Consider the following 26848-nt stretch of genomic DNA (forward strand, 5'->3'; position numbering starts at 1 on the left):
ATATATTGTGTTAGTAAATATCATTAAACATGTATTTTTATTGATAAAAATACATGCATGACATAGAAATTGTTTATTATCTCAATATTAATAATATATTAAGTATAGATGTGTAATATAATATAATTATTTGTTCTGAGTTTATTTAAAAAAGTATGGATTTATGGAGTATAAATTAAAGAGAGTGGTATTTACGTTGAACATGCGAGAGCATTTGTTATCGGCAGCGTGGCATTTTCTTTCACACGTACTGCTCTCAGCTATTTTTACACTTTCTTTTTCATCTCAAAGGCATCTGTTTTCGTCTCTCTCCTCTGTCTATAATTACTAGGCGATGCCTAATCTTCCTTCAGCTTCGCTTTCTTTCCTACAAAGTGACTTGCAATGAACTCATTCTCCTTATCTTGTGTGGGGTTCTTGTTGTAAACTTCACAGCTCTTTTCATGAGATATGGATTTTGGGGTTGTGAGCCACAAGCAACCCGCTTCTAATACTCCTAGTGGGGGTTCGACTGAGCCCGGAAATGAAAAGGGTAGCGGATCTGTGAATTTGAAGCACCAAAGATCTGGGCTTGCTGAGGATAACTGGAGGCTTACCAAAATGCCGAAGCCTGGTGAAGTTGATTTCAGTACTAAGAACGGTGCAAGTGAAAGTTTTGCATCTCTTGGGATATCTAATCCGTGGGGATCAGGGGTTGAGGATGGACAGAAGATGCTTTCGTTCTCTCGCAATGGCGGGATGGACAGTGATGATGCGAGTAGGAGCATCGCGTTTTCATTTTTTCCAGATGAGCCCCATAGTAGAACAGGAGGTACGTTTGGGTTCTGATAAGAAGGTTTTTGTTGTTATTTTGAAGTTGATTTATTTTCTCTGTTTCTGCTCCCGCTTTTTTGGGTAAAGATTTGATTTTTAGTATAATATTTGAGTGGACTTTTCTTAGGATGTGATTAGTTTGTGGGGAAGTGTAGAACTGATTGATAAGTTTTTTGCTTGGGACGTTTATTTGCTTAAACATAAAGATGGGGATGGTGCAGTGATCTATCGGTTCTGTGGAGTTGGGTGCTTTGTGAAGGGTTTTTTTTCCCAAAAAAAAATAAAGTCTTAACTTGGATCTTCTCCTGTATTACTCAATAATATTTTGGAATCTTGTCAAGAATAACGTAGATTTTTAAATTTTATTGGCCCCAAACAGTGGGCATCTCATGTTATAACACCATGCATTCTTTCAGGTATTTGATGCACTGTTAGTTCGATATATGCGCACGCCCATACACAAACTTCCACCTAACTTTCTTGTTTTGGTTCTTGGTTGATCAGTTGGTTTAAATGACAGCACGCGGGCGCCTTTTGCTAGGTTGAAAGGGCCATTTACTCCCTCTCAATGGATGGAACTTGAGCATCAGGCTTTGATTTATAAACATATTGTGGCAAATGTTCCTGTTCCGTCATACTTACTTGTGCCCATCAAGAAATCCTTATATTCATATGGAACTCATGCCTCCAATTTATGTAAGCTTCCGGTTAAACTGATAATGGCCTGCTTTATTTCTGTCGCTTTTTTTATTCTTTTGAGTTGTCTTGTTCTGTTTTTGGCAGTAATTTATTAGGATGTTTTCTCAATGGCCAATATCATGTTTCCCCCCTGCTATTTAAGGAATTAATTTATGAAAGTCATGAGCTGAACAACTCTATAGCACTTACTTGTTTTAGGGTATTTGGCTATTTATCTCCTTTTTTGTGCATGCAGTGGGGTGGGGTCCTTTCCATCTAGGTTTTTCCGGAAGCAATGATCCTGAGCCTGGGAGGTGTAGGAGAACAGATGGAAAGAAGTGGCGTTGCTCTAGAGATGCTGTACCTGATCAGAAATACTGTGAAAGGCACATTAATAGGGGTCGCCACCGTTCAAGAAAGCCTGTGGAAGGCCACACTGGCCATGCTGTCTCTGGATCCATTGCTTCAAATGTGGCACCGGTTGCATCTTCCTCATCAGCATCGGTGATATCCAGCAGCAGCCCATCCAACAGCTTTGGTGTCATTACGCACCAATTCAATTCCTTGCAGCCCAATCTTACCGTTGCTTCTGCTGAAAATCGTGATAACAGGTACATGACCTAGTACACATATCAGCTTTCATAATGTTCCCTCGATCTTAGAGAAATGTCACAAGAATATGCTTTTACATTGTTTCTTTCTTCATAACTTTTATGTAGGCTGAACTTGTACTAGAAATCCTGTCGTTTTTCTTGATCAAAATGATGGAATTGTTTGCAGAACACAAGGACTTCAAGGCATATCTTTGATGCCTTCTACTCTCGATCTGAAGTCTAAAGATATGCCATTCTCCATTGCAAAACAATACGTTCCGCTTGAAAAATCATCTTACTCGGAGTTTGGACTGGTCACCTCTGATTCCCTTGTCAATCCCGCGGAAAGAATATCCTACATGACTGCTAGAAACACTGGTTCTTTTTTAAAATACACGGACAAAGAAACAAACAATCAACATTCAGCTCAACATTTTATTGATAATTGTCCAAAGAATCAGTCAAATAGTGGCTCAGTCTCCTGGCCGGAAGAACTTAACTCAGATTGGACCCAGCTTTCAATGTCCATCCCAGTTGCTCCTGACATTTCATCATCCTCTAGTTCTCCCGCACAGGAGAAATCAACGAGCTCAACTATTAAGCTGTCGCAGGAGCTTAACCCTGTCCCTGTCCCTGTCCATATGAGCCTTGGTGTTGGTCACAATCTCGGCAAGCAAATGCAAAAGCAATCATGGGGTAGTTCCATGGGTGGACCCTTAGGCGAGGTATTGACAAGCACAACTACCTATGCAGAAATGGGAGCGAACCCCTCTTCCCTGCAAGCATGGATTTATAACCCAAACATGGATTCCTCTCCTACCGGTGTCCTGCAGAAATCCACTTTCATCACGCTTTCTAACAGCAGTTCAGGAAGCAGCCCACGAAGCGCTGACAAGAAAGCATTTCCAGTCCACCTCCCGTGCACGAATGAGAAACTATAAAAACAAGTAATGAGAAACTATAAAAACAAGTTAGAATCCGTTCGTCCTTTGATGTCTTGCAACTGGTTTTGTAGTAGTGGTGTGACCTTGTTCATTTCAACCTCGTACTGATTTTTTATTCGCTTTGTTCAATGTATTGTTTCAATTCAAGCGTGAAATGTGTTTCTTGCAGCAGCAGTCATTTGCTGCTTGAGCTAGCAGCAGCAAATTCATGCAGCGGCAGGAACTTCATTAAATTGTTCTTGCTGACACTACGCATTGAAAATTTAACTCCCATAACACGTGACATTCTTGAATTATTTGAGTCTCCTGCTGTTTTGGTATTTATTGAGATCAATTATGAAGCTTATTTCACATACCACCGACGGGCATGAAGTTGATGAGTTATATATTTTTGTTTTATTCAATATTTAAATCAAGTTTTATTGGATTACATATAAATCATTACGATATTGATATATATTGATCATCCTTGTATCATTATCATTTCATCCTGCCAGTCAAAGCATGCTAATTTGATAATTTTAATAGTAAGTAGAAATTAAACCATTTTACTCTTTTTGTGGGTTTAATGATTAGAGAGTGCAAATTGTAAGATAAAATTATTTTTGTCGGAAAAAACCAAAAGAAATGACGAGTGTTTCTATAAAGTTTTATGAAAACATTGGCGTCACACGACAAAATTTCGAAGGATTTGTTACCAAATATATTCTTTTTCATTTGTAAATTTTTTTTTTACCAAGTTGTTGATATTAATTCACAAATTGCAAATATATATTATACAACTTTGGCATAATAATAATAAAAAAAAAATTCTAGTCATCACATATTTTTTTAACATGCCTCAAATACCTTTATTTACTTTAATTAATTCCTCAAATATCCCTATTTACTTTAATTAATTTTTTAATTCTCACCTTTTTTCTGTTACATGTTTAGTGAATTTAAAAGTTTTGAATTGATTTATATGTTTAAAAAAATATTAAAAAGCGTAAAATTTTAAATTCAATTTTTTACTTTTAAAATGCAAGTTCTATTTTTTTAATATAAAGTACTATTTAATTAAATTAAACTCTTCAATATCCCTATTTACTTTACTTAATTTGTTTAAATTCATTTCCTTTTTTTTTTTTTACACATTTAGCGAATTAAAAAGTTTTACTAAATGTTTAAACAAACTTATTAAAAAATCATAAAAACAGAAATTTGATTTTTTCATTTAATTTCTTTTTTGCTTTGAGTCCTCCTGACCTTGACATATAACATATTAAGGGCATACTTCCTCGTACACATGACTGTATTCCCATTTTGGGGCGGATCATCTCAATTGTCAACAGCTAGTATATATAACAAATGGAAAGATTGTTATTTTTGTTCGTCTCTTTGCGATTTTTGTTTATATATTTTCAAATTTAAGTTATAGTTTCTGCTATATATTCCAAATGCAATATTATTATGTTACTAACATGCTTATTTGCAATATCACATTGACAATCTCGTTGAAATATTATTAAAATTATCTAAAGAATAAAAATATGATATCGCTCAGACAAATATTCTTTTTTTAGTTGGAGGAAGGGAATTATAGATATACAGTTTGGTCTCATTCTAGACTTAAAACATTTGTGTTAGATAAACTACAAGTCACCGACAAACAAATAGTAATTTTGAAACTTGTTTTACAATATATATTATATAATCGAAACCTCATAATTTTATTTTGTACACATGCTTTTATGCATTTGTACATGAAATTATTTGAAAATTAGTTTCTAAAATCTAATTAGGGTTTTCTCATACTTGTGAATGGAAAAATTGTGCAGTTTGATGGAAATATTAATTTCTCTATTTTCCCCCTTCTAGCTTTTTGTTAAAAAAATTAAGAATATGAATTCACATTTATCTCACATCAATATTAATTTTCAGTATAAAAAATTAGATAATACAATTACCTCATGTGATTTTTTATTACAAGTACAAAACAAAACTAACCATATTTAAATATTAAGGAACCTTCTTAAGGTTTGTGAAAAGTAATAAATAAATATATAGATTTCTCAAATTATAAGTAATATATTGGGTTTATATTTATTTTACACTTAACCCTGCAAAGTTAATATAAATAAATAAAAACATTTCATTTACGAATTATTGATAAATTGAAAAATAGTACATGCACTGTTATAAATAATTCAATTGGTATATGATCCAACTAAAAATAAATTTTATGCTTAAATCAAATTATTTGAAGTCCAATTATAATTATTAATTTCAATTAGATACACATTTTTATTTCCATATTTTTATTGGTTGAAAGAATAAAATAAATTTATCTATAGTACTATTTTATTAAGCTTGAGATACTTAGAGTAAATAACTTTGGTGTCATGATCTGTTTTACAAATTATATATTAATAAAATGTTAAAATTTTAATGTAAATTATATGCAGTTCAACGGATAAAGTCATTGTTTCTTAGGGTTTAGGTTATAGGTACAATTTTCAATTTTTTTTCAATTTTTTTTTAAATTTATATATCAAAATTACAATGTAGTCCCTCACTATTTCTTATAATTATATTTTGATCCTTATTTAAATATAAATCAAATGAATTATAAAAAAAATTATACAAGTACGCAACGCGTACATCGGTTATATTATCTATAATATATAAAGCAAGAACACTATAGTTGGTATCTTGGTATGTTCAATCTTAAATCCTTCATATTAAATATTTTTTTGTTAAATTCCCAACATATCAATGCTAGATTTCGAAAAATAAAAAAATGATAGTTAAACTTGCTTCACCCGTTATAAAATAGCACATCACGGCTCCGATGACATATATTTATTTAATCAGATTTTATCAATGTATTAAAATATTGTTTTGTTGTATATATATATGATGTATTTGCTATTCTAATTTATTAACATATAATTATAATATTATAATAAAAAGAGAGATAAATAATATATTTTATTATGTATTTAGAAATTTTTTTTAAATATATTATATTCGAGTATATAATTTATCTGTTTAGATATATATTCATTAACTAATATTTATTATTTAATGCAAAAAGTATTATATTCATTTATAATAAATAAATCTTGAAATAAATATTTATACCTAATTGAATTTAGCAATAATTCTTTTTTTTTAGAGCAATTGAAATGTAGTGTTTGTGCTCTTGTACATTTTAAAAAATTTAAGTTGCATAATTATCAACAGATATAGCTTTTAGTAAAATGACAAACACTCAATCTTACAATTGGTATCAGAGCTAATATCACAGTTTTGAATCACATTGATTGCAGGTAATGCAATTATCAAGAGATAGATTGTTGAGTGCAATAGTTATCAATTCTAGTAGAGCAATCGAAACATGGTGTTTATGTTACTGTATAATTTAAAATATTTGAGTTTCACCATTATTAGGTCCATTACAATCGAGTATATTTTTTTAGTAAAACGACAAGTGTTTGATTATATAAGAAATATACAAAAACATTTAAATATAATAAAAAATTTCGTATTTATGACAAACCGCTAGCTACATAAATATAATGATCCTTTTATCTAAAATTATAGAGAAAAACATGATTTACTTTCCATTTAAGGGTCATGTACTATGTATCTTATAAGTAGTTTATTTTAATTTTTTTAAAGTAGTATATTGAAATATTTGGATAAGACAAGACAATGAAATATAAGAATTTTACATATTTGGTCCTATAAGATTTTTTTAATTATTATGATTATATATAAAAAAATTAGGCAAAAACTTGTGTGAGACGGTCTCACGGGTCGTATTTGTGTTGGGTCACCCATGAAAAAGTATTATTTTTTATATTAAGAGTATTAATTTTTATTGTGAATATGGGTATGGTTGATCCGTATCACGAATTATGATCCGTGAGACGATCTCAAATGAGGCTCACTCATAAAACTAAGCAGTTGCAACGTCGTGGCCCGAGTCATTTATTTCATGGGTGAAAAGAGTCCGAGGGAAAAAGGCCCAAATATTCGGCTTATGAAATGAAATCACTTGGGCTAAAGTGAATATACAATGGCCCAGCCCAGATATATGAATCGAAGAAAGTTGGCGGAACTGTGATTCGAAACTGCGGTTTCTTGTTCACATTCTTTCCCTATCCAAAGCCCCATTTAAACTCTACTTCTTTGTTACCGAATCTCCCATTACCCTTTTTATTTTTATTTTTTTTTCTATACGATCTTTCAAATGATTGCCTCTGCAATATCTTCATTGACAGCGGTCAGCCCTGCAAATTGGTTCGGCCAGCGCAAAGTTTCACTTTCAACTGGATCTTCGTTCCAGTTAAAGTCACTAATATTATTTTTTGTTGGTTTCTGTTTTACTTTTTTTAAAAACAAATTGTTATGTTATTGGCTGTATGGAAATGATGGCTATTTGGCGAGTTGTGCGTTCGATTGGATCATGAATACTCTGATCTTCTTCACACAGTCGGGTTTCATTGATTAAACACAGTACTCGGATAACATGATCTTTGACGACTGGCGAATTTTTTTTCGAGAATTTAGGTGTTAACTTTGGCTACTAGCATGGAGTTAGTTTTTGCTGGAGATTTTATTATCTTCCTGTGTTTTGCATTCCGATATATTAATTTTCAAAATGCTAGAAAATATGGCTTTTGGGTATTCTTAAAAAAAAGGAAAAAAAAGAAAGCACTTGAAAAAGTTGAGCTCATTAAAGGAAAAGTAGTAGCCAGGTCTCATTCATCGAAGATTATAAACTTCCAGGATTACTCAGATCCTGCGGCATCCTATCGAACAACATCAAGGAAAAGAATCCCCAGAAACTTAGCAGTAGGGCATCTCGGATAATCATTCATTATCCAATTATCACCGCGTCTGCAATGAAGGCGGTTGTGGAGACCAACACTTTGGTTTTCATTGTGGACAAATGTGCTGACAAGAACGATGTCAAAGGATTAGTTTCGGATCAAGGCCGAGATGGCAAATACCTTGATCTTGCCCGATGGTGCGAAGAAAGCGTACGTCAAGCTCGGACCAGATTATAATGCTGTTGCTGTTACAAAGAATATTAGAATCTTGTGAATACGTGCATGATTCATCTTTGACGTAGGCAAAATATTCAAAATACCAAATATGCGTTGTTGGATGGCTTTTCAAGCTTCCCCTAGGAATTTCAACACCTGTCTCTGAATTATTTGGTTGGTCACATGTTCTAATCTTAAATATGTATTTTGTAAAGATAGATCATCTCTCTTTTTTTCTTTTTTTTTTTCAATGCAAGATAAAGATTGGTCTTTTAGCTTTTATTATGCTTTTGGGTGCTACTTTTGACTACTCTGTTCCAACCTTGTGGCGAAGCCAAATTTTTTTAAGACAAAAGAATAGAATGAACTTTGTAATATAGAGTGGATTTTGTATAAATTTCATTTTTCCTTCTATTCAGTGTTTTCAAACCGGACCGATAAGTTTGACTGAAAACCGGCCATGGTCTGTAACGGTCAAATTGGTCTTGAACCGGTTAAAAACCAGTCCGACCGGTTCACCCGCTTGTATTTAAAATATTAAATTATATAAATATTTTATATAATATAATATTTTTCCAATTCGACCGATTAATTAAATCGATTTTCAAAATAAATCGATTAAACCATCCCACCATGAATACGTTGCTGCCATTGCAAATCTTTCTTTGAAAGTCACTATGTTAAGGTTCTCACTCTTTGTACTAAGAAAAGTCACATTGCCCTGTCCTTCCTGACGTCAAAACAATGAAAGGCAGGGACCTTATCCCAATCACTTTAGTTCTCTAGACTATATTCTTTTTGGGTTAACAATTCTTATGTTTTTACTTATTACAAGTCATGTGCAAGCAGGTGTATGTCAAGAAATGATTATAATATTTGATTTAAATTAGGAACTAAAAAAGGGATCTCTTTTTAAATTATAATCTAAATATGAAAGAGAGTTTTAGAAAATAAATTAAAAATGAAAGTTATTAAAAATGATATTATTCTCACAAACGACTAACTCTTATTTATATATTAAATAAATTCTAATTTTTTTTATCTATAAGATATTTGTGAGTTTTAAAATGCTTGTAAGCTGAATAATGGATGATTTAACTTAAATTCAAATGGATAACTAAAATTAAACATACCAATATTAATAGTTTCCCAAAAAATATCAAAATTTATCTAATCATGCCTAACTCGGGGAATTATCCCTTCAAACCACCTTCCTTTCCGAAGTTAATATTTATAATCTTTTAAAAAAGATAATTCCACACCGGCTCATTACTATTTTTTTTAAGAAACATTATATTAACTTATGATAAAAATTTGTGTGAGACGGTCTCACGGTTCGTATTTTGTGAGACATATATCTTATTTGGGTGATCAATGATGAAGATATTAGTTTTTATGCTAAGAGTATTATTTTTTATTGTGAATATCAGTAGGATTGAGCTGTCTCACAGATAAATATCCGCGAGAACTTTCTTACAAGAGATCTACTCTTAACTTGTTATATCCATCAAACTTTACAAACATTTATGTTGTTTAATTAATTAAAGTCATTACAAAGTGGAAGTGACTTGTGCATTTGTTTTACTTATGTACATATATATTGATTATTTGGACGTCTGTCTTTTGCAAAATTGTGGGCCTCGAAATATTAGAATTATAAAAGCCGGCAATTAATTTCATTATCAAAAGATTAAAGTTGCCATCATATTGCACTTGACCCAATATCAATCAAGCTTAATAAAGAAAAAAAAGGTAGGTTTTATACTTTAATTTGACACACACACATGGGATTACTTGTTCGCATAAAGTTATCATATTCCTCGTGTCCGATTGATCCTTTGTCTGATTTTTATTTTATTTATTTGCATTTCGCTTTCTTTTGTTGTGTTGTAGGTGACTTTGTGCAAAAAGAATGGGCCATATTTTTTTCGTAAATATTTAAAATATAGGGGTTTTATGATATATATATATGCGGAGCGAGGATTTAAAATTACCTGGGGCTGGCTCCGTCCCATGGTGTATTTAATAAAATAAATAATTAACTAAAAAAATTAAAATAAAAAATATGTAAACATTGACTTCATGAAAACATAGAACAATAGTATTTAATATTTAATACCTTCAAAAAACATGGAGCTAAACATTACTGAATATAAATTCGAAAATCCCATTTACATAATTCTGAATTTTTCCAAAATTCCATAAATTCGCATTTATATTTTCTATGAGTGGGTCTCATGTAAGACCGTCTCTCGGATCATAATCTGTGAGACGGGTCAACCCTACCCATATTCACAATAAAAAGTAATACTCTTAGCATAAAAAGTAGTACTTTTTCATGGGTAACGCAAATAAGAGATCCGTCTCACAAATACGACCCGTGAGACCGTCTCACACAAGTTTTTGCCATTTTCTATAGCATCTAAATATCCCCCAATAATAAATAATCAACACTAAAAATCGACAATACTCAATATAAAATCTGGAAATTCGAAATAATGCTCAAATAAATTCTAAAAAATTATCAATATCATCAATCGGCTCAAAATAGTAACTACAATAAAAAATTTAATATATATCAATTATCAGAATTAAAAAAAAAATCAAAATACTCAAATTTTGAAATACTAAAATCTGAAATTACCTTTAAAATTCGAAATCTAACGAAGAACAACAAGAACGAGCGGTAGAAAGTCTAACATTAAGATTTTCTCATATTTTCGGTGAAAACGACGACCAATGGGCGACGACTGATTTCAAGACGACAAAGAAACTTCGAAAATTTGGTATTAAAAAAAAGCTTATTCCGTGGGCTTTTCGAATCTACAATCGATTTTTAAAACTGGCGACCGATTATGAAGTTACGGTAATTTGAAGTAATCAAAATTGTGATGATTTGAGAGAGAAAAATAGAGAAATTAAAGAAGGAAAAAATACAGATTGGGGCTAATCAACAAATTTTTTAAAATAAAACATATTTATTTTTTTTTAAAAAAAATTTAGGGTGGGCTGGAGCCCAACCCAGCCCCCTTAGTGCCTCCGCCCCTGATATATATATATATATATATATATATATATATATATATATATATATATATATATATATATATATATATATATATATACACTAATTACAAATTCAACCTTTTATTTTATTTTAATTGTCTTTAATTTAAATTGAACAGCTTAATAATAATTATTTTTCCTAAAAAAAATAAAATTTATAATCCACTGATCAGATTATTGAAAAAAATTTAAATCTGTAAATCAGTTCGATGAATTCTGAACTTTTTTTTCCCGAAAAAAAATTTAACCATCCATCGGAGTACTACTTCAAAATAAACTAAATCAGTAAATAAAAAAAGACCCCACAAAACATGGTTAAATAATTGCTATATATAGATAAAGTTCTCACAATTTGACAATATCTTAAAAATATGAAGACAAATCTATAACGTTTCAAGAAAACTCCCTAAGGAATACATATATATATATATATATATATATATATACATACATATATATATATATACATATATATATATATATATATATATTTTCTGGAGTTGAAATAGGTTTCTTACAATTAGGTTTTAATCCAGGAAAGACTCGTCTAAAACTTGTGATTTTGACCTAAAATACGCTCCCTCTTGATGAGACTATTAATTAGCTGTAATGTGCTTATCTTTTACTCTTTGTTTTTCAGAAAAAATCAGCATGTAACTATGTATCATTTCTACGTGGATAACTTCAGAATTTTGATCATATATAATTTTACCTTATATATATATATATATATATATATATATATATATATATATATATATATATATTTTGCATGGCGTGCACCATTAATTAATTAAAAGTAATATATAATAGCAAAGCCGCTGAGAAAAAATTAAAAGAAACAAGTATATAATATAATTGTTGCAAATTGTGCTTGGTATAAGAAGATTAGGACTTTCTGAATATTAGTAATGAATAAAGCCAAGCTTTACTGCCCTTCTTTAATTACATATAGTTCCCCTGGTTGGACCGAAACAAATATTTTTTTTTTCAAACTGGGTCCAAAATTCCTTCATCTTCTACCTTTAACTAACACAAGAATGATACAGATTTTCACAGCTTCACAATGAGGAGTGTGGCAATTGATAATATTGATTTTGAGTCTGATTTTAGTGATCAATTAGGTTATGTAATCAAGGGGTGATTATGCGATGGTCTTTCATTAATTGACGTGAGATTATTCTGCCATGCAAAGGGATTTAAATGGTGCTGAAGCCGCCGGACCAGCAGAACTTGGCGTATATCCCACAGCCTTTGCCGGAGCTTCACCGTTTCCAGCCGGAGGTGTTCGTTTTCTCTGCAAACAGCTTCCTTCTGGCTCACCACCAGCTTCAGCTGGTTCATTAGTTCCAGGTTCACTCGCTTTTGCCGGTTCACTTGGGTCCCCAGGTTCTCCAGGTGTTTTTGTTTCCGCATGCGGGATCGCCGAGCCGACTCCCGGTTCGATTGCGTGCGCTTACGCTTCCGTTCATCGATGATCGAGGGGGGTAACAGGGTAGTCTGATCAGAGGTGACCGGAGCTCAGGTGTTTAGAAGCACTGTTTTGGATCGGATTAGAAGAACAGGAATTCTGAGTTAAGAGGTCTGGGTTTGAGGTGTCTGAACCGGAGCTGGAACTGACCGGTTCTTGGGATTGTTGTGGGAGAAACAAGGCAACCGGTTCTTCAACTTGATCGGGGAATGATGTATCGAAGAGGAAAGGCGGTTCAATGGGATCCCATGGGGGAAAACCGCTTTCGAAACCCGAAAAAAGGTTTTCGAAGCCGACCTCCAAGGTGAACATGGCCAGAAAAACGCTTAATTGTGGCTGAGAGGAGAAAGTGGGAAAGGGAAGAAACGAAGTGTCGGGTGGCGAAATTTATAGACCATTGGGAGGAGGATAGCAGGGGCATTTTAGTCATCATGTATGTAGATTTGGAGGGGGCTTTTAAAAAAGGATGGGTCTGCTTACGTCATCACGTGGGTTCGCAGTTAATCTTAATCGTGAAGAAACAGAGGAGGTGGAATCACGAGGACACGTGTCTCCATCTTGTAGGCTATTAGAAGATGCTTGCTAATCTACAAATTACAATGAATTTGGATACGTGAGATCCGTTTTTAAAACATGAAAACCCACCATTTAAAAAAAAAAAAAAAGCAAAAACTTGTGTGAGGCGGTCTCACGGGTCGTATTTGTGAGACGGATCTCTTATTTGGGTCATCCATGAAAAAGTAAAACTTTTTATGCTAAGAGTATTACTTTTTATTGTGAATATGAGTAGGGTTGACCCGTCTCACGGATTATGACCCGTGAGACGGTCTCACATGATACTCACTCAAAAAAAATCGTAGGTGGATTCCAACGTACAAGTAAATGTTGCAATGAAAGATCTTCTCCCGATGTTTGCATAGTGGAAATTGTAATTGTATTTTCATTCTCAGCACGGAGCTACGTTTCTATTCGATCGACGACATACCTGTCTCATTTGCAATAAAATCATTAAATTATATAATAATAAAAAGGAGGGTTTTAGGAACAATTAAAATAGCTTATGTCAGCAATCATTAATCAACATTATAGATTTTGACGCTATTTGCAACAGCTTCAATGAAAAGAGTTTGTATCGAGTGATCGAGTTGATAGAATACGTAAACGTTTGATTAATATTTAAGAGTTCGATTGTCTCTATTAACATTTTTTTTTACGAGCTTGTCACATATAACTCGTTTATCATATTTAACTAGCTTCATTTGTTAAATGAGCTTGTTTTAGAGCTCATCGAGCATATTTAACCAAAAGATCAACTAAGATATGATAATTTAAAGAATATATTTATCATTTTTATAACATTTCAATATCTCACATTTCACTAAAATAACAATGTGAGACAAAACTCATGGCCCAACAAATTAGTCCAAATATAATTTATTCTTTAATTAAATTTACCTTGTGATGTGATAATATTGTGTTGATTAAATTATAGAATTTTGTCTTTCTAAGCCATATATATTTATGATAAAATGTTAGATATGATATTATTGTTTAAAAGAGTTTATTGTCTGATAAAAATCTTGTTTCCATATCTTATAGGATTCAATTCATGGAATAAACTCTGTGGCAAAGAAGCTTATAAATAAGATAGGAGAATTGCTGCGGACGATTGTTGAAGCCGATGTAGAGAGACACATCAGGAGCAAGCACGAGAATTGTGATTTACATCAAGATGATCAAACGCTTGAGCAAAGTGTATCGAAGTTTTGAAGACACTTTTACACAACACATAATCATTGTTTTGATTGGAGGGTTATCTATCAAAGAAGATTTTCGGCTTCACTAATGTTGCATCCGTAATTTTGGTTATTTGATTTGATAAGTGTTTTAGATGTACTTTGCTCATTCTCTTTGTTAAAAAAGTTAGATTTTCTTTATTCACTAGTATTGTGTTTGTGTAAACTGAAAGTATTTTATAGGGAATGTTTGCGCCGCATAAGTGTGTTCACGTGTGCATAATTCTATGTGTCTTGTTTAAATTACGTAAAGTTTTGTGTATTGAAATATTTTGATGGAAATGTTACAATTCCGTACACAATACTCACACTAATCCAAGCAGTTCGGGTTTGGAGCCCAACCATTATGGGCAATTTTCCTACTATTTTTCTTTTTTTGTTTTGAGAGGCAATTTTCCATAACTCAATTTATGGAGCCCAGCCGTTGTGGGCACCATTCTGAACTAAATATTTTGTGCTCTCCTTAACTCAATTTACGGAGGTTGGTTAAGAAGCTCGTGAGCATGGGCCAACCTCCTTGCGGTGGGCCGAGCTCATGGGTATGGCCGGGCTCCTTCAGATGGGCTGATCTCATTCCTACCAGCTTGATACGGGTCGGCCTCCTATGGGGTACCGTGTAATATTTTACGTCCCAACTCAAAGTCGTGGTGATGGACCCTTCAATCCCAATATCGAGTTAAAAGGTTAAAATATATCTCGGTTAAAAGATCAAATAAATATGTTAATAAAGGCCAAATTATGTACACTTAAATGCGTACAAGTGTAGCCGAGTTGGTGTTCATGTGACAGATTTGCCGATTAATTTGGGACAACAACGAAGCTTCGATTCTTATGGGGATCATTCCTCTTGGATTTGTTCTTAATTAATTTACTCAATGAAGTTACCTGATGACAACAACAATATTCAGAATGATATATTGCTGTTCGCATAATATTTGAGAATATTTACGGGTGTGTCAGGTGCAAAGTTGCACCAACTTGTGTGAAAAATAATAAAATCTAACTTCTAACTATTCAAGCGACTTGAATTCTAAATTCGACTATCAGTTCTATTATCTTAAAACAACTATAATGTCAAAACGAAGATAATTACTGAAAAATGATGGAAATAAACCCTTGACATAATTTTGAATTTACAAAACTGTAGGAATTCATCAAAACATGAAAAATATAATAAATTGTTGCTGAAGTCTAAAACGAGAAGATCTAGAATGTTAGAACAATTACTGGAAAGCCTGAAAACTAGTGCTTGAAGAATGAAATTTAGTATAGAGTATTTGTAGATTTGTCTATACAAAGAGTTGTGTCTTGTCCTGTGTCTGCCGATCTCCTTTTCTTTCCAGCAGCCATGCGGTTCTCCCACTCTCCCATGATTCACGTTTCTTATGTTTTTCATCCCACGATCTCCTCTCTTTTCACCGCCTTGCGATTGGTTTGAAAATTTGATCAGCTATGGGCTTGTATTATTTAATTAGGCTTCAGAATTAAATTAGGCTCTATAATTTAACTAGGCTTTGTAATTTAATTATTTTAACCCAAACAATTGTTATCAAAAGTTTTGCAGGATTTGCCATATATCTAATTTATTAAATTTCATCACTCGCTGATATCAACTTCTCCTTGTATCCGCCATCCTAGCCCACTATTATGTATGCACTAATATAAAACTTTGAGAATGTTCAGTAGCTGACACTACGTAGGAGTAAAAAGGTACAGTCCGCTCTCACAAATTTTGTTGGGCCATTTATCAGATTCTGTAATTATTGGGCCATTTATCAGATTCTATGTTCATTGGAGGCCCATTAAAAGCTCAGGTTGTTCCGCAACATTTACAGGAAATCGAAGACACGGAGAAGCCCATTTACAAAGCTGTACTTTCTAAAATCGGCCCAATAAGTAACTACAATAAACACGTGCATGGATCCAGTTAGTACCAAGGAATCATTATAGCACTTTTGTTACCATTTACCCGTGTGTTATAGTCAGAAATATATTTTTTTAATTTTGATTTTTTGCAAAATTACATTCGAACACATAAGAAAAAAATATCAAAAAAATATTAAAATCCGTCACATACGACACTATGAACAAAGACTCCACAAAACGAAAAGATAAAAACATATTTTTGAATGTACGACACCATCATCGAATAGAGGCAAATCAAGACCCGTCATTAAATATATAAAGCATATTTGAATGTACGACAAGATCTCGAATTTCAAACAAATTGTTAGGTTATGTTTTATAAATAACTCAAATATTAAAATATTAATCTTACAAAATTGACTCGTAAAATCATCTTAATTTTTTTTTTTTTTTTTTGTGTGAACTAAATCATATCCTAAAAACCACAAAATTAGGTTACCTTCTCTTCGTAATTTTGAAATCATATCCTAAAAACCACAAAAGTTAGGTTACCTTCTCTTCGTAATTTTCTTTTTATACACACCTTTTAGAAAATCATTTCAAAATTTCATATCTAATAAAATATAACTTTTTTTGACCAAATGATGATGTGTCATATGAAATGGCTTGGTGTAATGCTATGTGTAAATAATGGGTTACATAGAGGCTTACATGTAATTATTAATTAATTATTAAATTACAATTAAACCATCATCCTAAATTGATAGACTACACATTCCATTCATTATTTCTTCTCCTATCAATAATATTAAATTGTTTTTTTTATGTAAGTCCTGAGATTTATCATACAATTTTTTTTTAAAAAAATTTATTTTGATAAATATTATATTTTTCAATATTTAATAAATCATATAAAAAATTAATAGTAATGATTTTTAAAATTAAAAAAATTAATGATTGTAACTACAGTAATAAATTATTATATTGCCAAAAGTAGAATTAGACAAACGAAACAATCTATAATCTCTTTTACGAATCTACATCTAAAACAAACGAAACAACAAATTGGAAGAAAAAAACTAACCTTAATTTACAGTAATAAAGATGTAAAACAAAGAGAATAGATGGTCGTCTCGATAAGCAATAAAATATTTCTATGATCTCGATTTTTTCTTCGTCTTTACCGCATATGGATTTGGAAGCGAGGGTTGGGAGAGGAGAAGAAAGATACGGTCAATCGATTTGGAGTGAGGACTGAGATAGGAGAAGAAATAATTAATAGAATAGGTAGTCTATCAATTTAGGGTGAGGGTTTTATTTGTAATTTAATAATTAATTAATAATTACATGTAAGTCTCTATGTAACCCATTATGTACACATAGCATTTTCCGAATAATAATTGAGTTAACAAAAAAAGAGAAGACATAATTCAAACACGAAAGAAGTACAATAAAAAAAATCATTGTCAATTGGGAAAAAATATCCTCATGACTTACGTCTGCCTGCCAACAAAATATCGGGAACCTAACCCGTGAAGGTTTCAGTGTCATAAGAAGACCTCTGCACCTGGTAAAGCATAACAAAAGAATGGTGGAATCGAATCTAGTCTTTGTTTAGGAAGACATAATTGTTATGGAAGACAGGTCTACAAATTTATTTTGGAAGATCACAAGAGTCGTGGTTGGTTTGTCTATGCTCCCGAGTGTGAATAGACTGTAATCAGACAAATTCATTAACTGGAAAGATCGTTTTCTCCCAAAATTAATCGGGTGAAGCCTGAACACATGGGTGTTTTTTTTTAAACCTAAAGAAAGTGAAAGAATATATTGAAATTTTAATTCAGCAATTAAGCCACCCACGCGATACGATTTAGTTACATATATATTTACTCAGAAGAAGCAAAATACAACCAATCAATTTCTTGTAACACAATTTACTTATTGCATTGAGTGCAGTGCAGAACATAGTGGTGTGGCCTTCCATGTGTAGAACCCAGCCACCGTCTTCATTCTGTGGATTGTAATTAATTATTTTCGAGACCATTATTATATTTAGTCATCAAGAACATGAATTTATTTCGTCATTATAATTCACACCTGGTGACAATACATGCATGTAACAGAGAATTTAATTTCTTTGCGATGTTCTAATGGAAAAATGGTGTTGAGATGGCCTGTAATATAAAGGATCGTGATATGCATATGAACATTTTACCATTTGTTTATACAAATACATTTTCCAAGAAATATGGTTTGAGACCAAATATTAATGTGACAAACGACTCCCAAGAGGTTGAAGAAAGAACAAGGGACCAGCATTTTCGGCTGGCCAGCGACCGTCGCTGGCTTGCAACGCTGAGAAGTGGACCGATCTACGCAGCGTGGCCGTGGTCGCCTCGTAAGTTATGTCTTCATCATCACCAACCTTCACTTGGGCGATTTGCTGTTTGAAATTCTTTTCATGCAGGAACTGATCATTAAAATTTGATGATTAAAAATATTATAATAAATGATCATCATCTTCATCGTCAAAATAGATGTGAATAATTTGTGGAATAACCTCATTTTTTTTTCATTTTCTAAAATATTGACTACATTAATGACGACATATCAAAATTCAAAATGCTATCATCTAATCATCAAAATTAAATCAACACGCGCAACATACATACATATATATTTACTCAAAATTCGAAGCAAATTTAGTTTAAGAAGACTTTTGTGGCTCTTGGCATTCCTGAAAGAATGCTATAACTTTTGTGGCTCTTGGCATACCATTTAGTTTATCAAAAAAAAAATTAATATGTTTTTACGAAATCAATTTTGTAAGATTAATATTTTATTTAAGTTATTTAGGAAAAATAAATTAACAATTTTTTTGAAATTCGAGATCGTGTTGTACATTCAAATATGATTTTATATTTAAATCAACACGCGCAACATACATACCAAGTTCGTTAAGCAAAAACTTACGAGTAAATTCAATTGTGTAAGATTAATATTTTATTTAGGTTATTTGATTTGAGAATAAAGAATAAATGCGATACTATTGAGAGTCGTGGTAGTTGGCAATATTATCATGCTGATATGCCGAACTCATGCAAATCCATTTCTTTGTCCCGTGTTATAACTCAGATTCCTTCACTTGCGTCAATATGCAATCAAAAATCGTAATAAGGAACTATAAATAATAATTTAACCATTAAAATCACCTAATCACAATAATTAACCCAAATAAAATATCTAAAAATACTAACACATCACAAACTATATATCCTTCTTGAAATGGTCTCTTCTTCCCACTACTATTACGCTAAAAAAGCAAGGCTTGAGGCACCTCTTCTGTAATAAACTCTCCAACTGCCATACGATATCCGTTGGAAAAGAGATGTTTGATGGCCTTTGATCATATGCCAACAAAATATTGTAGTTCAATCCTTTCAAATGGAGCAGGGTATGCCATAAGTCCTCATCTCCAAATATTGCTAATATATTGTTGGAGGTTGATTATCGTAAGACCATAACATGACGGCATGCGTATTTTAATTTTTATTTACTGATAAATGTATGTATATAAAAGGCTTTAACATGCGGAAAATCATTTTTCTACTGATTGCATCCCCATTACCTGATAATATAAAACAAAAAGTTAAAGCCTTTTATATACATACATTTATAAGTAAATATAAATTAAAATACGCATACCATCATCAGGAACCTGAATAAATGTCAAACCCACGAAATTTACTTGAGCTTGCAATTTCCGTTTAATTTCGCTGATGTTTCCAAATACAAAAATGGATGAAGAAATCGTCCGCTTAGAAACAACAGGCCAATTGCAAGGGATCAGGAGGAGAAGAATGCAAAAATATCCATATGGTGGGATATTCAGAGCTGCAAAATCCCAACAAACTGCAATCTTCATTGGATAATAAATAACTTAATGCAGTCACTAAGACAATAAGACTTCCATGAAGAAATTTCCATTTTTATATTTGGAAACATCCGCGAAATTAAACGGAAATTGCAAGCTCAAGTAAATTTTGTTGGTTTTACATTTATTCAGTTTCCTGATGATGGTATACGATATCCGTGGGAAAAAGGATGTTTGCTGGCCTTTGATCATATGCCAACAAAATATTGTAGTTTGATTTTTTCAATTGGAGCAGGGTATGCCATAATTCCTCATCACCAGATATTGCTAGTATATTTGTTGGAGGCTGATTATCGTAAAACCATAACACGACGGTATGCGTATTTTAATTTTTAACTGATAAATATATTTATATAAAAGGTTTTAACTTTTTGTTTTATTTAATGAGATAATGAGGATGTCATCAGTAAAAAAATGATTAACATCATTACGCAAATCCAATAAAACAAAAAGTTAAAGCCTTTAATATAAATATATTTATCAGTTAATAAAAATTAAAATATGCATACCGTCATGTTATGGTCTTATGATAATCAGCCTCCAACAAATATACTAGCAATATCTGGTGATGAGGAATTATGGCATACCCTGCTCCAATTGAAAAAATCAAACTACAATATTTTGTTGGCATATGATCAAAGGCCAGCAAACATCCCTTTTCCTACGGATATCGTATACCATCATCAGGAACATGAATAAATGTAAAACCAACGAAATTTACTTGAGCTTGCAATTTCCGTTTAATTTCGCGGATGTTTCCAAATATAAAAATGGAAATTTCTTCATGGAAGTCTGATTGTCTTAGTGCCTGGATTAAGTTATTTATTATCCAATTAAGATAGCAGTTTGTTGGGATTTTGCAGCTCTGAATATCCAATCATATGTATATTTTTGCATTCTTCTCCTCCTCCCTTGCAATTGGCCTGTTGTTTCTAAGCGGACGATTTCTTCATCCATTTTTCAGCTAGATTTCACACAATCAAATCTGCAAGGGCGAAAAAAAATTACAGCACCATAAACCAAGCTCAAGTATCATAAGATACAGGAAGAGATGGAGCGATACAAAAAGAACGGAGAAGAAATCAGAAAAGGAGTAAACGAGATGATGCTAAATATTGCTAATCCAAAAAATTTCAAAACCCATAAAAAGATGCTGAAACAGTTAAAGAATCTGTATTTAAAATGTTTTGACTGAATTTGAAGGGAGGATCAATCTGTTAGCTGTAAAGATAAACATTTTCCAGACAATGAGCATAGACAAACACCGTTCGCAGCTTTATATAGGCCATGGAGTAGGATAGGTGTATGCAAACAAAACAATTTCTATGTGCAAAGCTAATCTTCTAGTTGATTATCTCTTAAGCTTCTAAAACATAATATTCTGGGAAGATTTTAAATTGGTACAACAAGCCCATTAAATTCTCTCCAACTATGACTGAAGCAGGTCAAAGGTTTTAAACAACAAAAATGTATACAGATAAAATTTGTCCCAAGCTCACCTTATCGCATCCTGGAACAAGGCCCTGAAGAAACTTCATCCGCTCGTTTATCCGCTCTCTTCTAATCTATAATACAAACATTTGCACACATTAATCGATGTTGGATACCGAGAATTCAAGAAATAGATTAAGTAGACATTGATTGAAGCATACTCTTTTGGCAAGGTTGTGTCTGTTGACCGACTGGTCTCGTTTTAATCTGGTTTAGATGTGATCCTCCTCTGGAGTTTCTGTATTAGCTTTTGGATTTATAAGTCCATTCGGAGCATCAGATTTGTGATCAAGCTGTTCTTTTTTCTCCATGATTTGTTTTTCATTTTTCTTTTGAGATTTTCCAGCATCCTGATCACGATTTGTACCAGATTCTATTAATATTTTGATTAATCATCTTAACGACACATTTCAATTCATCGAACAAAACAAATACTTGACAAAAAAGGTGTACAGGAAAGAAAAAGAGTCGTATTTCATTTGAATTTTCTGACCTTGGAGTCTGATAGTTCAGATTCACCACGAGCCACTGTTTTCCTTCTCTTTCGAGAGAACGAGCGCTCCAAGCTTTCCACAAAAGAACCCTTTTGAAATCCCTCACGAGTGTCGGATGCCATTTGATCAAAGAAGTTTTTCGGATTATGAACAGAATCACTCATCTGAGGCACATTTTCATTGCAAAAGCCAACTGTTTCTCTCCCAGCCGGCCCTTTTGAAGTTTTAAAGTGTTTTGCATTCAACCAAAACCAGAAAAGGAGTAAACGATATGATGCTAAATATTGCTAATCCAAAAATTTTCAAAACCCATAAAAAATGCTGAAACAGATTAAGAATCTGTATTTAAAATGTTTCGACTGAATTTGAAGGGAGGATTAAACTGTTAACTGTAAAAGAGAAACATTTTCCAGACAATGAGCTACAACACACCTTTTGCAGCTTTATATAGGCCATTGAGGCATGGAGTAGGATAGGTGTATGCAAACAAAACAATTTCTATGTGCAAAGCTAATCTTCTAGCTGATTATCTCTTAAGCTTCTAAAACATAATCTTCTTGGGAAGATTTTAAATTGGTACAAGTACAACAAGCCCAATAAATTCTCTCCAACTAGGACTGAAGCAGGTCAAAGGTCTTAAACAACAAAAATGAAATGTGTACAAATAAAATTTGCCAAACTTTGAAAACATTCATAATCTTTCTGGAGGGCCGGGGAATATAATTACAATTTCCCAGGCCCTTTGTTAGATTCAAAAGAAAATGTAAAATACTTTAGGACAGCCAAGAATCCAACGGGGCTCCAGATATTACTTCACACAAGGCTTTTTAACCCACTTATGCACCAAATCCAACTTCTTGTGATGTTAATAAAATTTCTTTTTAGTTATTAAAATATATGTTTTACTATAATTACTTGTTATTACAATGTTTTTTTGTGGGCATAGCTTTTTTGAGAATTTGTTTAGCTCTCATAATTTGTTTGGAAAAAAAATCGCAAAATCGTTTGTAAGCTTAAACATTTTTTAAAAAAATTGAGATATCTCTCTTTTTTTTTAAAGAAATCTTATTTTTATATTTCAAATTTCCAAATATCCTCATATATTTTCTTAAATATTCATTTTATCTTCATTTCTTAAATTCTCACTTTATCACTTTATTTTTTTTTTCAAATTTAAAATACGATTTTGTTCAATCCTTTTATTAAAATATAGAAAACAAAAATATTATTATTTTATTAAATAAATTATTAATTACAATTTTTAATCAAAATTTTATTTATCTACATTAAAAATAAAATTAAATATTTTTTCTCCAAAAACATTAATTTTTTAAAATATAAAATAGATTTATGAATTTAAAAATTAAAAGTAAAAAACTATTTTGGAAACAGAACAACTTTCGGAAAGAAAAAACCAAAAAGACTAGACTACTTCAATTCCATCCCCTAATATTTTTCCACATGAAAAACATATATTTATTTCCTTCAATGTCGCATCATGGAAGGCCACGAGAAAATGAGAAGTGATTCCTTTTCATTAATGCATGCCTATAATTATGCAGTACAAATATAAAGCAAGAGCATGGCAGAGATGAATTTTGGAGCAACATTTTCATAAATTCATGCAGCATAAACATGGGAAATTATATTCAAATGACCTTTTACCAACATAGAGCTTTTACGAACATGGAGGTATGGGCGTAGCAGGTATAGATTTTGGAGCAACTTTTCATTCATGCATGCAGCATGTACATGTTTTATTTTTTCTTTCGACTTTTATATTATTTTTAGTTTCAAAATAATATTAATAATAAGAAAATAGTAATTATTATTATTATTATGGCTCATATACTATTAATAATAAGAGTGGGTCTCATGTGAGACCGTCTCACGGATCATAATCTGTGAGACGGGTCAACCCTACCCATATTCACAATAAAAAGTAATACTCTTAGCATAAAAAATAATACTTTTTCATGAGTGACCCAAATAAGAGATCCGTCTCACAAATACGACCCGTGAGACCGTCTCACACAAGTTTTTGCCTAATAATAAATGTGTGTCATTTTAATTAGCAAGATATTTATAATCCTTCATCGGCAGGTTTTTGGACCTAAAAAATGATTCTCATATTAGCTCTTTAATAAAATGGCAAAAAAAAAAAACCCTATAGGAAAACATATCTCTGTTTCTTCAACGTAGAGAATAATTGAGAACTTTACAGAACCTTTTTCTTTTATTTCTAGTAATTCTATTAATTCTTTGCAATTCCTCTATCCATTTCTTTCATTTCAAATAAATTTCTTGATTTAGCCCAAAGTTAAACTCCACTTTCTCATACCGAAAGTGACAAGATGTGCATAAAAGATGTTTTTCCTTCGGTAATTTTGAGAAAAATGCATCTGCCAATGATTTATTTAAGAATCAGTACCCACAAGTTTTTTTTTGTATTTTAGTACCTGACACAAGATCAACTTAGTTTTTACTACTTGTTTCAAGTATTTTTACCTTTTTACCCTTTTTAACTAATAAAAAACTATTTAAATTCTTATTTTTGTTAGTCCTTCTCTTTCCACTCATAATTCACAAATATATTTGGATGACATGTACATTGAATTAAAATATTTTTTTATTTAAAAAACAATCACAACTAAGCATTGAACTTTTTGAAATACTTTGTTTTACTTGGAAATACTATATTTCAATTTTAAAATACTTGATTTAGTAAATGACATACTCAGAATTGGTATTAAAATACTGAATATTCGAAAATGTAATGCAAGTTCACCAAGTGCTTGTATTTCCATCTAAGATCTATTTGGATGACATGTTCATTTCATTTAATTATTTTTTTTATTTTTAAAAAATAAATTCCCAACTAAGCATTGAACATTTTCAAGTACTTAGTTTTACTTGCGAAATACCTAATTTCAGTTTTAAAATACTTGATTTGGTAAATGAGATACTCCGAATAGGTATTAAAATACTGGATATTCGAATATGCAATTCAAGTTCACCAAGTGCTCGTATTTCCATCCAAGATCCATTTGGATGACATGTTCATTTCATTTAATTATTTTTTATTTTTAAAAAAACAATTTCGCAATTACGCATTGAACTTTTTCAAGTACTTAGTTTTATTTGCGAAATATCTAATTTTAGTTTTAAAATACTTGATTTGGTAATTGAGATACTCATAAAAGTTAATAAAATACTAGATATTCTAGTAGGCAATGTAAGTTCACCAAATGCTCTCATTTCCATCCAAGATGCATTTGGATGACATGTACATTTCATTTAAATATTTTTTTATTTTTAAAAGAAAAACAAATCCACAACTAAGCATTGAACTTTTTGAAATACTTATTTTTACTTGCGAAATACCTAATTTAAATTTTAAAATACTTGATTTAGTAAATGAAATACTCAGAATGAATATTAAAATACTGAATATTCGAATATGCAATGTTAGTTCACCAAATGCTCGCATTTCCATTGAAGATGTATTTGGATGACATGTTCATTTCATTTAAGTATTTTTTTATTGTAAAAAAAACAAATTCGTAACTAAGCATTGAATTTTTTCAAATACTTACTTTTACTTGCGAAATATCTAATTTCAATTTTAAAATACTTGATTTGATAAATGAGATACTCATAATAGGTATTAAAATAATGGATATTCGAATATGCAACGTAAGTTCACCAAGTGTTGGTCTTTCCTCGAAAGATGCATTTGGACGACATATCCTTCTCATGTGATATCTATTTTGTAAAAAAAAAAAAAAAAACAAATTCGTAACTAAGCATTGAATCTTTTCAAATACTTACTTTTATTTGCGAGATACCTGATTTCAATTTTAAAATACTTAATTTGATAAATGAGATACTCATAATGAGTATTAAAATACTGGATATTCGAATATGCAACGTAAATTCACCAATTATTGGTCTTTCCTCGAAAGATGTATTTGGACGACATATCATTCTCATGTGATGTCTATTTTGTAAAAAAAAAAATATCAAATTCCCAACTAAGCATGAAACTTTTAAAGTACTTAGTTTACTTGATAAGTACCTAATTTCAGTTTTAAAATACTTGATTTCATAAATGAGATACTCAGAATAGGTAATAAAATACTGGATATTTCTAATATTCATCATGATGAAATTTCAATGCAATTGAAATTTTAACAAATACATTGTTCATCACTCCTCATTAAATAAAAATAACAATTTATTTCGATATACAAAGAAAGAACTTACTTTTACTCCGGGACAAGTATGCTACTATATTTTTGTTAAAAGTAAGTGCTTATTTTAATCTACAAACAACTTACTCTTACTCCACGATTAGTAATGAACTGTGTTCATTTCTTTAAATGACATGAATAAGTATTTTAATAAATCTTAGTTGGAAAAACCAACCATGACTGAATTTAAGTTGCATATTCAAATATCCAGTATTATATCACATATTATGAGTATCTCATTTACCAAATCAAGTATTTTAAAATTAAAATTAGGTATTTCACAAGTAAATGTAAGTACTTCAAAATTTTCAATGCTTAGTGATCGAGCAAATCTTTCATTGTAAAATTCTTAGTAAAAGTTAATATTCAAGCTCGAAATAATCGCAAGTGCACGATATCAAGTAATAATA

At 31.4% G+C, this 26848-nt stretch overlaps 1 protein-coding gene, 1 long non-coding RNA gene and 1 pseudogene across 2 annotated transcripts; 1 reads left to right on the plus strand and 2 right to left on the minus strand.

Moving 5' to 3' along the window:
- The first annotated feature begins 216 nt into the window (after nt 1-216).
- LOC140806104 (growth-regulating factor 1-like) lies at nt 217-3321 on the plus strand. Its single transcript, XM_073162582.1, has 4 exons — nt 217-811; nt 1318-1509; nt 1748-2102; nt 2272-3321. Exons 1-4 carry the CDS (start codon nt 451-453, stop codon nt 3023-3025), a joined length of 1662 nt encoding a protein of 553 aa, XP_073018683.1. The 5' UTR covers nt 217-450; the 3' UTR covers nt 3026-3321.
- Nucleotides 3322-11994: 8673 nt separating this feature from the next.
- Nucleotides 11995-13226, minus strand: LOC140804845 (uncharacterized; annotated as a pseudogene).
- A 7427-nt stretch (nt 13227-20653) lies between these two features.
- On the minus strand, nt 20654-22424 carry LOC140806107 (uncharacterized). Its single transcript, XR_012112448.1, has 4 exons — nt 22185-22424; nt 21853-22041; nt 21700-21765; nt 20654-21185 (listed from the first exon to the last, which is right to left on the minus strand). It is a non-coding gene; the product is annotated as an uncharacterized lncRNA (long non-coding RNA).
- Between the last annotated feature and the right edge of the window lie 4424 nt (nt 22425-26848).

The sequence above is a fragment of the Primulina eburnea genome, chromosome 11 (assembly GCF_022965805.1).
Source record: "Primulina eburnea isolate SZY01 chromosome 11, ASM2296580v1, whole genome shotgun sequence".
In the NCBI taxonomy this organism is placed as follows: domain Eukaryota; kingdom Viridiplantae; phylum Streptophyta; class Magnoliopsida; order Lamiales; family Gesneriaceae; genus Primulina; species Primulina eburnea.